The sequence below is a fragment of the Chenopodium album genome, chromosome 3, assembly GCF_948465745.1.
Source record: "Chenopodium album chromosome 3, dcCheAlbu1.1, whole genome shotgun sequence".
Taxonomy (NCBI): Eukaryota; Viridiplantae; Streptophyta; class Magnoliopsida; order Caryophyllales; family Amaranthaceae; genus Chenopodium; species Chenopodium album.
The window spans coordinates 52,562,990-52,576,525 of record NC_137836.1 but is presented as its reverse complement, the minus strand read 5'-3'; the positions used below and the strand labels follow the sequence as shown (position 1 = coordinate 52,576,525).

Genomic DNA, 13,536 nt, shown 5'->3' with positions numbered 1-13,536 from the left:
CCTATGTGCCCATCTCTCTTTTCCTTTTTCTTACCCCCATGTTCTTTACAATATTTTTCAATATTTTAAAGTTTGATATGTATTTGCAAATACAAAAAAAATCTCCACTCTCCTCTCTTCTCCTTCCTCTCTCCAAAATCCTAGCCTTCATTGTTGAATTTTGAAGGGGCTTTTATCAGTTTTGGTGGAAACCTTCAATTCTTGTTTCTTTAAAGTTTGTTTAGGTTTATAATAATGCTTTCTCCTTTTAGGAGGAACTTTTCTCCCTCGAAAGAAAGGGTTTTCGATCTTCTTTGAAAGACAAGAGTTTTTCGACCTCCTTCGAAAGACTAGGTTTATCTCCTCTTTTCGCGGGAGAAATTTCTTAGTTTTGAATCCATGTTATTAGATCTAATGGATTGTCGTGAAATTATTTCGTTGGTGAAAAACTTATCAAGTTTTTGAATACAGACAGATGAATTAGAAGGAAAACATCCCGACGACTACTCCCTCCGTTTTTAAATACTTGCTCCAATTCTCTTGGACACGCATGCCGATGCTAATCTTTGATCACTAATATCTTTAATTATCAATAGGTATAACTTCTAACAATTGAAAAATTAATAATCTATTTATTGAGATGATTCCAACAAGTACCCACACAACTATATTTTTTCTTATGTATAAATCATAAACATTAGTCAAAGTAGGATAAATGAATAATGCAAAAATAGAAATGGAGTAAGTATTTAAAAACGGAGGAGTACAAAGAATCGTTAGATTGTCTCTCCAACAAGGTTGTATTTTTCAACGATATAAGCGGGAGATGCTCCACAGTGCAAGATATACTCGACCATCGTAGTTTTTATGAAGGAAAATTTTATTTGATTCAATATCTTATGTATTTGTTAACGTCGAATATTTATTATAGGTGTCATATGACTTTTAATAAATGAAATATTTTTACTATTTATATAAAAAAAATATATTTGCAAATATACTTTTAGGGGATCTAAACGAGGTAACTAAGCAGTCCAAAAAATCAGGTGGTCGCCCTTTTAGACAAAGTCAGTGCAGGGACTTCAATGAATTCACCAACAAAGCTGGTGTGGTTGATCTTGGGTTTAATGGTGCTCCGTTCACTTGGACGAATGCAAGGCAGGAAGGAGCTTCGATTAGGCAGCGGTTGGATAGGGCTCTTGGAAGTTTATCTTGGCTCGATATGTTTCCTCATACAAAGGTATTTCATCTTACCCATACTAATTACTCCGATCATTGCCCTCTTTTAATTGATACTTCCAATCCTACTGTCAAAGGCCCCTTCCCTTTAAGGTGTAAGGAAGTGTGGATTGAGCATCCGGATTTTGCTCCTTTTTTTATCAACAACTGAAAATCGGCTAATAATAATTTCTTAATTGGGTTAGATAATTTTAGAAAAAATATTCATTCGTGGAATAATAATATTTTTGGTAGTATTAAAAAAGAAAAAAAGAGAATCATAGCTCGGTTAGATGGTATTCAGCTTTATTTAGGGTATAATAGTTCTGTTTTTTTGGAAAGTTTGGAAAGATCACTCTTGAAGGATTTGGAGGATATTCATAAAAAAGAGAGAATTATTTGGGCCCAAAAGGCCGGTATTAATTGGAGGAAATATGCTGATCATAATACGAAATACTTCCATATTTTAGCTAAGATTAAAAAGAGTCAGGGTAAAATTTTGGCATTAAAAGATAATAATGATGAATGGATTAAGTATAATGTCAAATTAAGGATTTTAGCTACTGAATATTTTAAAAATATTTTTGAGTCGAAATTGACCTCTGTTGTTACTCAGGATAATTACGTTCCTAATTTTTGCCTAACTGACTCAAATCGTGAGGCCATGTCTTGTATTCCTTGCTTTGATGAGGTTAAGGAATGTCTTTTTAGGATGAATCCTATGAAGGTTCCTGGTCCGGATGGAGTGCAACCACGTTTTTATCAGAATTTTTGGTCTGAATTAGGAAATTCTATCTATGAGTTTGTGTATAATTGCTTTCAATCTTGTGAGGTGCCTGCCATTGTTAATCACTCTTATATAGCTTTAATTCCCAAGATTGAAAATCCTTCAAAACTCTCTGAATTTCGTCCTATAGGTCTTTGCAATACTAGTTACAAATCAATCACTAAATTAATTTCGGATAGAATCAAGCCTTTCTTGTCTAAAATCATCAACCCCTTACAATCAAGTTTTATTCCGGGTAGGGGTATTGAGGATAATATTATAGTGGTTAAGGAGATTTCTCATGTGTTTAAAAAGGCAAAAAAAGGTAAAAACATTTGTGCTCTTAAGTTGGATCTTACTAAGGCTTATGATAGTTTGGAATGAGACTTTATCAAGGACACTTTGGATTTTTTTAAATTCCCATCTTCCCTTACTAAGCTGATTTTGAATTGTGTTTGTTCTCCTAAAATTGCTGTTTTGTGGAATGGTGAGATTTGTGAGTTTTTTAGTCCCTCTCGTGGCATTAGACAAGGGGATCCTTTATCCTCGTATATCTTTGTTTTATGCCTTGAATGACTTTCAATCATGATTGAGCAGCATGTGCAGCAAGGTTTATGGAAACCAATTAAACTTACACCTTCAATTTTCATGTCTCATATTTTTTATGCTGATGATGTTTTTCTTGTTGGGAATTCCTCAAAAGAAAATGTTACGGAGATGATGAGGGTTATTAATTATTTTGGTGACATCTCAGGGTTGAGAATCAATCAAGGTAAATCTTCCATGATTTTTCCGGCTAAAATGAATCATTTGATTAGGACTAGCACTGCCCAATTTTTTTGTTTCAGATGTACTACATCCTTTGGAAAATATTTGGGTATTGAAATAAGTCCTAATAAGCTGAAAATTGCTCACTACTTGGGAATTTTGGATAAGACTATGGATAAAATCAAAGGGTGGCAAGCTAAGCTCTTGAATTTGGCAGGAAGATGCACCTTGATTAAATCAGTTTTGAGTTCTTACCCGGTCTATCATATGCAAACCAATCTCATTCCCTTTTCTGTTTTGGATAAAATTGAGCAAAGATGTCGTAAGTTTCTTTGGAACAAGGTAGACAATGTGCATTATAGCCCTAGATTAGGATGGAAATATGTTACGATGCCCCTAGCTGCTGGTGGTCTTGGTATTAGGAGGTTAAGAGAGTGGAATTTGTGTTTTATGGCAAAATTGGGTTGGGTGATGCTTAACAATCCTTCAAAACTTTGGGTAAGAATTTTTAATGAAAAATACTTAAAAAACTCGGCTTTGTTTGATTGTTCTCCCAAGGATTCCCAATCTCAATTATGGAAAGACATTCTTAAAGGTAGGTTGATTTTGGCCTCCGGTCTTAGAGTTGGTATAGGTAATGGTGCTACCACCTCTTTGTGGTATCACCATTGGGTGGGTGAAGGCCCTATTTATCTTCATATGCTTTCTGCTGGTCCCCCATCTAAAGCTCATTGGATGGTTCGACACATCATTAAGGATGGAAGTTGGGATTTGGATAGCATTGCACACTTGCTTCCTCCTGCTATTATTTCTCAAATTCTGGCAACCCCAATCTCTTCTATTTCAAATTCTGAAGATTTCATTCACTGGTCCCTCTCAAAGTCTGGTGAGTTCACCATTAAATCTTCTTATTTTTCCCTTATTTCATCCTCTTACTCTGATTTTTCCTTCTTTTCTGCGTGGAAGTTGCTATGGAAAATAACGTTGCCCTTGAAATATAGAATGCTCCTTTGGAATATAGTGCATAGTATTCTTCCTGTAGCCGAGAAATTATTTATCATTCTCCCCAATATTTCCCCCATACGTGCTCGTTGTGGTATGTACAATGAATCTCACTTGCATTTGTTTAGGGATTGCTTTTCTTCCTCCATCCTTTGGAAGGATATTTTCGCTAAACTTCCCCTTCCTACTGGATTTAATTTTCACTCCTTCTTTGATTTGGATTGGTATGGTTGTCTTAATTGTAATCTTGAACTTGATTAGCATTGGAAAATGATTTTCTCTATTGCCCTTTGGCATATTTGGAGACAACGAAACACCACTGTTTTTTATCTCAAAATGCTTAATTCTCGTGTGGTTTTTAGTAGGTTCATTATTGATTATCAATGCACTAATCATATCCTGCAGGGTAAGGCCATAGCTTCTAATGCTTCGAGTAGCTCAGGAGTGCATAACTCTTGGAATCCACCCCCAAAGGGGTGGGTAAAGCTAAGCACGGATGGCTCCTGGGTGCGTATAAATGTGGCTGCTGGAGGGGGTGTTGTTAGGAGGGATGATGGCACTTGGATAATGGGTTTTTCGAGCAAGTACAATGTTGTTTCAGCTTTTGCAGCTGAACTATATGCTGTGAGGGAGGGTCTTGCTATGGTAAAACGCCTTGAAATGAAGGAAGTTGAATTGGAGGTGGATGCCTTGTCTGTCAGAGTGATGCTCAGAGCTGCTGGAAATAATCTACATCATGAAATGGCAGCCGTTGTCAAGGATATTGAGGAGATTATAAGCTACTTTGATGTTTTCGAAATTATCCATGTTCAGAGAAACAATAATGTTGTTGCTCATGAGCTTGCTGTTATTGGGTTGGAGATGGGCGTTGGACACCGTATTCACATGGCATGCCCTGATGTTGTCAAGCCTTACTATAATGCTGATCTTGTTGCTATTGTTGCAGCAGCACAGGAGAACCAGGAGGAGCAGGAAGAGTGAAGAGTCTCCTGCCACACCAACTCTCAGACTAACTGGTTTAGTACCTCTGTTTTTTTAATGTTTTTAGGAGGGGCACTGATGTTTGTTCTAGGATTTTGATCTCTATTTTTCAGCTTATTAAGAGTTCAATCCTAGGTTGTTATGTATTAGCCTCGAATTTTGCAATCGGGCTGAGGCTATTTGTTGTTAAGTTTCTTAGTATGTGGTTTGTAAAACTCTATAATTAAGTTATAAATCGTCTTTTATGTGTTAAAAAAAAAAAAATAGATTTCGGCTATACAGGGAAATCTATTGGGCTTTTGCTTTAGTATTGATGAAGTGTGTCAGCTTCAAATACTAAAATAATCACAACCTTAATTCCAAAAATGGGGTTGACTACGTAAAACAAATTTTATTAGATTGCTAACCATGTTCCTCATCTTGCGTTTCATTTGGGTACCACACTTGCTATATTCTCTCTGTTTCTATATGTTCTTTACGTTTTCATTTAGGGATTTATTTATTTATTTATTATTATTTTTTTAAATAGAGTATTTTGTTTTTATTCATTAATTTTGAACAAAGTTAGGTCATGTTCTCTTCACCTTACAAAAATAATATTAAGTAAAAATAATTCAAGTTCAATAGAAATAAGTTAAGTAAAAATAAGTTCAGTTCAGTAAAATTCAGTTTTTTTAAAAGAAGAATTATAATAGAAAATCAGTAAAAATATTTTCGGTTCAGCAAAAATAATTTTAGTTCACTAAAAATAATTTAAATCCAGCAAATATAATTTTTTTTCAGTAAAAATAATGTCAGTTAGCAAAAATAAGGTGAAGAGAACATGACCTTACTCTTCCTTACTCTTGCTTTAGAATTTAAATACTCAATTGCTCTTCACTTTTCATGTACAATTACTACGTATTACTTTCTCTCTCATCTCTCTTCTACTTTCTTCCTTCTTTATTTACCTCACATGTATAATATTCATTTTTTTAATTAAATTTGTAATTATCGCGCATAATTCCAAATGTCAAAGCAAAAGGGAACGGAGAAAGTACCTCTTTTAGTTTTTAGATGCAATAAATGGGTATTATTGTGCAACCCGTCTTGTTTGTGATTGACCTTATTGTGTGGCTACTTATAAAATAACAAAGTAACTCTTATAACAATGACCAAATAACGCTTGTAATACTGACCGAATAACCCCTATAACACTGACGAAGAAACTCCTTTAACATTGATAATATAATTATCTTTTTGTGAGTCATATTTTGAATGATATAGTCGTATTTTAAACAGTTTAGTTAAATGATAGATATAATTATCTTACGAATGATATAATTACTGTTTGATACTTTTTTTTAGTGAGAAATTCACTTTTTGAATAATACATTTATACAATCAGTTTCTGGATGATGCAATTACTTTTCAAATGATATAATCATATTTCGTATGATATAATCACATTTCAAATGACATATTAGATGGTTGGGTGCACAATAACTGGGCTATTCTAGAATTTCTAAAAACTCTATATTAGATGGCCGGTTGGGTGCACAATAACTGGTCTATTCTAGAATTTCTAAAAACTCTATATGGCTAACAATAATTAGTCGTTGTGTTTAGCATGGTTGAGCTATATATTAGCTGACTAGCAATCACTTTGCCAACTGTTGAATTATTCATAGTGTAACTTGAATTAACAACAAGATTGCACAATACTACATGTAGTAGTAATTCATTAGGTGTTGGTTTTGTCCTAGTCAGAGTCATTAGGCATTGGTTTAGCCCCGAGTTTTATCATTCATTAGCCGTTGGTTTCGTCCTAGTCAGAGTCACAAATCAAAAGTTATGGCTGAAATACTACAGCCTATCCAGTTTAGTGTATATGCATGAGGTCTTAACTTAATCTTTGTCCGAGTCGAGTCACATAGTCTACTCACATGGTCATGACACGAGTCTTAAACTTATCACTTTCAATCAAAAGTCTTAGCACACACTTTGTACACACCTTTTCTTTTCAAACCATGACCATGTCTTAGGTCCATGCATGCATGAGTCGTCTTTTTCGTCATTTGAGTTGGAGGTCCACTCTATTTCTAATTTCCTCCATGTCTCCCCATATACATAATCTTCCCACTCTCCACATGCTTTCTCCATATATATCATTCCCCTTATAATCCATGATCCTTCCTCATATATGCATGTTGAATCGAGTTTGAGTCAAACAATTAACAATATGTATCCATGACTTCCCTTTCCACAACACTTAGTCAAGGAGAGAAGGGCGCTTATTTAAGGACAACACATTCGTTTAAGTTCTACTCTTCGATAAAACCATCAGACACAGGAAAAAGTTTGTACTAATGGGTTCCCAACAAGAAGTTGATGAGTTGAGGAAAAACAAGAACAATCTGACTGAGATGTTGAAGACTCTCGTTCTTCAAGTCAACAATCCTAGTAAGCAACAAGCGCTCGAGCGCATGGAAGAAAGCCTTAAAAAAATTTCCAACGATTATAAGTGTCAAGGAATTAGCTCACAATGGGTTTTAGTGGACAAGGAACTTCTTTTGCAGAAGTTTAATGCCAACGACATCCCTAAGTTCAAACCAACTGATAAACCTTACTTTCTCTTTAGAGATTTCGAGACAATAATGAAGATTAAGGCAATTGATAAGAAGGTCTTCCCTTCATTGTTCTCACTATCTCTTGAAACCATTTGTCAACAATGGTTTTTTTCCCCAAGACAAGGAGAAGATTTTTCTTGGGAAACCATTACAAACACTTTTATAGAAAGGTACAAGTGCAATATCCAAGTAGAAACTGACCATAGAGAACTCAAGATGTTGAAGCAAAAAGAAAACGAAGGGTTCACCTTTATTTTTATTAAGTGGAGGGAAACTTTCGCTAAAATGGTCGAGGTCCCCACTGAAAAAGAATATGTGAGGATGTTCATTAAGAATCTCCAAGACAAATACCAAAAGCACTTGAAATATCAATGTAATTTAAACACCTTCAAAGATGTTTACAACATAGGCATTGATATTGATGACGACCTTTTAAAAGTTGATAATGCGAAAGAAAAGAAAAACGACCATCCTTTTTCTTCCTCTCCCATTAATAAAGTACATGCTACAAACACCTCTAAACAACAAATGCAAAGGTCAAAAAGGGTGTTAACTCCACTTGGTATGTGTTACGAGACAACCTTTGAAAAGCTACACCACAAAATCCTAGTCATGCCCATAGGAATCAAAGACCTAGTTCCAAAAGCAAGACCGCCTAAGTGGGATCCTAATAAACACTGCAAATAATACTAGGGAAGGGGTCCCAATGCTAAGGAGTGCTGGAAACTCAAAGAATCTATTCAAGACCTGATCAATGACAATAAAACAGTTGAGATTCTAGCCATCGCGAAAGATCAAATATCCTTTGATCCTTCTCTCCTTATTACACCTGTAGGTGAGCTAATGATCGAGGCAGTCTATATAACCTCTATCGATGAAGTGACCATGATTGAGGAGGATGAAGGAGTTTTTTGTGATGATACCAAGGAAAACTCAACTAGTCTAAAAGAAGACGTTCACAAACTGCAGGATGTCATTGCCATGCTCTTGAATATGGTGGAAGGCCTAACAAATCGGATGTCAGCATCAAACAACGATATCATCACCAGGACTGGAAGAATGAAAATATCGACCACCTTTCTTCTTCTTTTTCTCGTCAAGAACACAAAGAAAAACTCAATGCTCCTAAGCCACGGGAAAAATAGACCATTGACGAATACACACATACCAATAGGAATGACTTATAATGAAGCTTTCGACTATTTTCATGGTCGAGGTCTCATTTATCCCATTGGTCCAATCCAAAATCCAGTACATGAGAAACGATCTCCCAATTGGGATCCAAGCTCCTATTACAAATATCATAGAGGCCATGGTTACACCACTTAAATTTGCTTCACCCTCAAAGATTGAATTCAATACCTTATTAATTCAAATTGCCTTCTTGTTCCTCCGAGCGTCAAAAAGATCAAAATCAATAACAATGATGGCAAGAGCAGGAAGAAAGACAATCCTTCTTCCGCTTCTTCATGTCAAAATGGAAGTTTCATTGACAAGGGAATAAACGCGTCGTCAATTGTCTATCCCTAGATCAAATACAATTTATACAACCTAAACAAACCTAATACGAGTATAAGGCAAGCATAGGGGTCGAACCACAGAGAACGGATAAACACCACCAAATGTTATCGACAATTAAGCTAGTCCGGAATAGGAGATAAATAAACTAAAGTCTAAAGATGCTAAAACAAGAAATAAAACATTAAGGGAAATGGTTAGGTGAAGTTGACGCTTGATCATGCAACAACAAAGTAGCAAATCAATGGTAAACTAAACATGCATGAATACCGAAGTAAAGGGGTCCAATCTAACCGCCTTTTGGGGTCAATTGGCTTCTCCTAACATAGCCTCTATGTTTCCACATTAGAACCATATACTAGGAGGAGCCAATTGACCCCGGAAGGCGGTTAGATTGGACCCCTTTACTTTGGTATTCATGCATGTTTAGTTTACCATTGATTTGCTACTTTGTTGTTGCATGATCAAGCGTCAACTTCACCTAACCATTTCCCTTAATGTTTTATTTCTTGTTTTAGCATCTTTAGACTTTAGTTTATTTATCTCCTATTCCGGACTAGCTTAATTGTCGATAACATTTGGTGGTGTTTATCCGTTCTCTGTGGTTCGACCCCTATGCTTGCCTTATACTCGTATTAGGTTTGTTTAGGTTGTATAAATTGTATTTGATATAGGGATAGACAATTGACGACGCGTTTATTCCCTTGTCAAATTGGCGCCGTTGCCGGGGAACGGCTTCCATTACCATTGTGTTATCTTATTGAGACTAGTCCATTGTTTATAATTTTCTTTTAATTTGTTGGTTTTTATTTGTGTTGCTTTATTTGAAAAAAAATGGTTTATATTTCTATTCCTCAATTTGATAATGAACCGTTTTGGGTGTATTTCAATAGACTTGAGGATTTCCTAGATGGTGTTAAAGGTTTAACCAAGGGTGATTATTGTGAAATCATCAATTTGGGATTAAATGAGAATTTTAGAGGAGTAGTTGATAATATGTTAAATGGTAAATTTCAAGACATGTCTTCGGATGAAGCTTGGGATTTCTATTCATGGTTAGCTAGGGATAATTATGATTAGAGAGGGCCAATCATGAGACTTATGTTCGGGATTCTCATGCTTTTAATATTGATGCTAATTTTCATGAGTTGTCTAATATGAATTCCCATGATGTGCTAGATGCTCCCCATAGTGACCATGTAATGCATGATTTCAACTCCCCTCCCTCTATAGCTCAATGTAATGAGGTACATTCTAATGATGATGAAGTGCATGTTCTTTCTTATATTGCATCCGATTTTTGCATGAATTCTAAAGGTGTGCCCCATAGTCCCCTAGATGATTCCAATGAGCAAGCTTTTGACTAGTCTATCCATGATGATTTGGACTCATTTGAGATTATGGCCCAAATATTTCTTGAGTTTCAAACGGTAGACCATAACCTTATGAGTGAGTTCATTGATAAGGCTTCATTAGAAAGAGATGAGTTTGAGAGAAGTATGCCCCCATTCACTCTTGATTTTGAGATGGTAGGCCTTGAGAAATTTAAGGGAGATGTTGTTCAAGGTTGTGAAGAGGAGGTTGAGATTGAATCATTTGGAGTTTTTGAGCTTGAGGGAGATGTAGAACATGAGGGTTCTTCATTTGAGGATTCCATGATTGATTTTCATTCCCTCATTAGTGATGTGAGATCTTGTGATGAGGGATTAGCTACCCCTTTTTCCCTTTCTCATACACCTTTTTCCCAAAGGTTTAACCATATCTCCTACTATCCTATGTTCCTCCCTTCTTTTCTCAAAGAACCTCTTAGGGATCGTCTTCCTATTCATGCTTCCGAAGCCCCCAACTCTTTCATTGTTGATGAGGAAAAGAGTTATAATGCCAACCAAAAAGATTTTTGTGAGGATTTTTCATTTTCTTCTTCTACTTTTCTTCTTATTTTCTTGTTTTTTCTTTTGATTCTTTTACTTTTTCTTTTCTCCCTTCTCTCAAGCATAAAGTCTCCTTGTACTTTATGTTTGCTTGTCATATGAGCATCGCATATGCTCTATTTCTTGATATGTTTGCCGGTGCATATGACAAGCTTTTGCGTTCTTTGTCGGGTTATTTACTAGATTGGTCATGCTTGGACGTTAAGCAAGCCTTTCTCGGGAAGTAACCCGTGTTTTATTGCTTTCTTTTTCTTTCTTTTGTGTTTCTCATTTTTGTTTACTCTCTTGTCTATGTGTATAGGTACTCGATGCATATACTCATGTGCAAGGATTTTGGATTGAGCTCCTTGAGAAGAAGCACACCGACGATTGCTTGCATTTGGAAAAGCAACAAAGACGAGGAATTAGATGAAATTGTGGACAATGTGCTCAATTGCGGGTTTCAACACCCACCTCACATTTGGTTTACTCTTTCCTTCTTCCCTCATCTTGGATTTGCTTTCTTATTTGCATTTGGATTGAATGAATTATGAATTGTTGTGTGAATGTATTTTCTTTCTTCCCCTCCCACCCACCCTTTGTGCCTTTATTTTGAGCATTGAGGACAATGCTCCATTCTAGCTTGGGGGAGTAGCTATTCGCTAGCTTGGGGGGTTATCTATTTCTCTTGGTGGTTTCTTAATCCATAGTCTCATGATTTCTTGATTTATTTCTCTCATACTTGCCAAAGTCTATTATTGAGATTGGTTTTCTATGTTTGGATGGCCATGAGAGCCTTATTGAGTTGACTTTTGGTATTTGTAGCTTTGATTGATCATGATTTCATCTTGCACAATTGTATATGCATTCTTGAGTATTGTTGGTTTTGTGAATATTTGTGTGTATAGTGTCTTTCCATGGCATCCAAGGCAAAGTTTCAAAATGTTTTGTTTTAAACTTGGACATAATAGGGCTTTAGCACCTAGAATACCCTCTTTGCTAGTTGTTAGAGGTTTTCATGCACTTGAATGTCGAGGTTGGTTCACACATATAGCGTTGCCAAGGTAGTAGAACTTAAGGGCTTTGAGACCTTAGTTCACTTGGTTTGTGGTAAGATGGTTGTCGCTCTCTAGCTAGTTGAAGCTTTAAAGGTGATTTTTGCTACTCCACTACCGTCATTTTTGTGAGGATGTGTCTATTTTGTTCTAGCCTTATACATTTCTTGCATGTGTGGCGTTTGGATCCTTGGCATTGCTAGCTTATATCAAGAATTTGGCTTAATCTACCCAAGATCGAGACCGAACCAACCTAGGGGAAGACGAAGGCAATTAGGATTTTTGTTTTGTTTTATTATTTTCTATTCTTTTATTTTTCTTTTGCATTTGCTCATTTAGTAACCCAATTTGAGCCATTTTCCCTTCTTTGGCATAACCACATTACAAACCAATGGACCTTTGCTTTATTTTCACCTTTATTAGTTTTTGTGAAGCATTCTTGGGACTTGATTTGTATTTTTGGTTAATGAAAGTGAGAAAAAGAATGAAAAGGAAGTGAAAAACTCAAATTTTGGTACTTGTGATTATATTTGTTATGTTGAATGGTTTGAGTAAATGAGAAGAAAATAAAGGAAATGAAAGAAAAAGCCGCTCAAAGTTAAAAGAGGCGAGAGCAAAGAATAAAAAGAAATGAAAAAAAAGAAGAAAATATTGAGAAAATACAAAAGTATTTGTTGTTTGGTTGAAAAAGAATAAGCTTGGGGGAGGAGTTGCTAGAATTTTTTATTTGAAAGTTGGTAGTTTATTGAGTTTGAATTGAGGAATGATCAACCTTGCTTCACTTCTAAGTTTACCACCAATTTCCAAATTTATTTCCACACCCTTTACCCTAGCCTAAACGTTTCAACCCTTTTAAGACCTTTTGACCTTAGTAAGGTTTAGTTACTATCGATGGAGGGTAATCAAGCCAAGCCTATTGAGCGAGCTATCAATGCCAAGATGTCGGGTAGCCTAAATGTTTTTCATTGATTATTTCTTCCAATTCCTTCGAGGAATCTCGAGATATCACCTTAAAAGTGGAAGCAAAACTAGAGAGGATGCAGAAGTTTGGTTGGAGATAAGGAGGAATATAAGTCCCTCTAAGTTCTCTACCCTTTGCATGCTTTATGTGTGTACCAACCTTAGCTATTCTTTTGCTTGGCTACCTTTAATGTCTAGAAAGGATTGTATTCTTGTGCATTTAGCCCATTGTTTGTGCTTGGTTTGAAATGTCAAAACTCGAGTTTTCTTGATTTAACCTTTGCCTTGAATGTTATGTGTTGCCAAGAGTTGTGGGTTAAACCTCTTAGGAAACCCTCACGAGAGCTTACTCGTCCTCTTTGGCGACATAGGGGTTTAAAGGGCTTGATGCATACGCTAAATGCATCCGTGATTCCTACGACAGTGAGTTAGTGTACATTCTTTCTCTTTGTTTCTATTTTGTTTCTTTTGCTTTCAATAATTCCATCTTGTTCTCTTTTGCCTTAGCTTTGCTCGAGGACGAGCAAAGGTTTAGCTTGGGGGAATTTGATGAGTGACATTTATGTCACTCTTAGGAAGTATTTTTAGAGTCATTTGCGCCAATTTGACAAGGGAATAAATGCGTCGTCAATTGTCTATCCCTAGATCAAATGCAATTTATACAACCTAAACAAACCTAATACGAGTATAAGGCAAGCATAGGGGTCGAACCACAGAGAACGGATAAACACCACCAAATGTTATCGACAATTAAGCTAGTCCGGAATAGG

At 35.9% G+C, this 13,536-nt stretch overlaps 1 protein-coding gene across 1 annotated transcript; it reads left to right on the top strand.

The window, feature by feature from the left end:
- Nucleotides 1-2,548: 2,548 nt before the first annotated feature.
- LOC145625111 (uncharacterized) lies at nt 2,549-4,714 on the top strand. The gene is made up of 3 exons (XM_081678192.1): nt 2,549-3,617; nt 3,995-4,026; nt 4,139-4,714. Exons 1-3 carry the CDS (start codon nt 2,549-2,551, stop codon nt 4,712-4,714), a joined length of 1,677 nt encoding a protein of 558 aa, XP_081534318.1.
- Nucleotides 4,715-13,536: the final 8,822 nt, after the last annotated feature.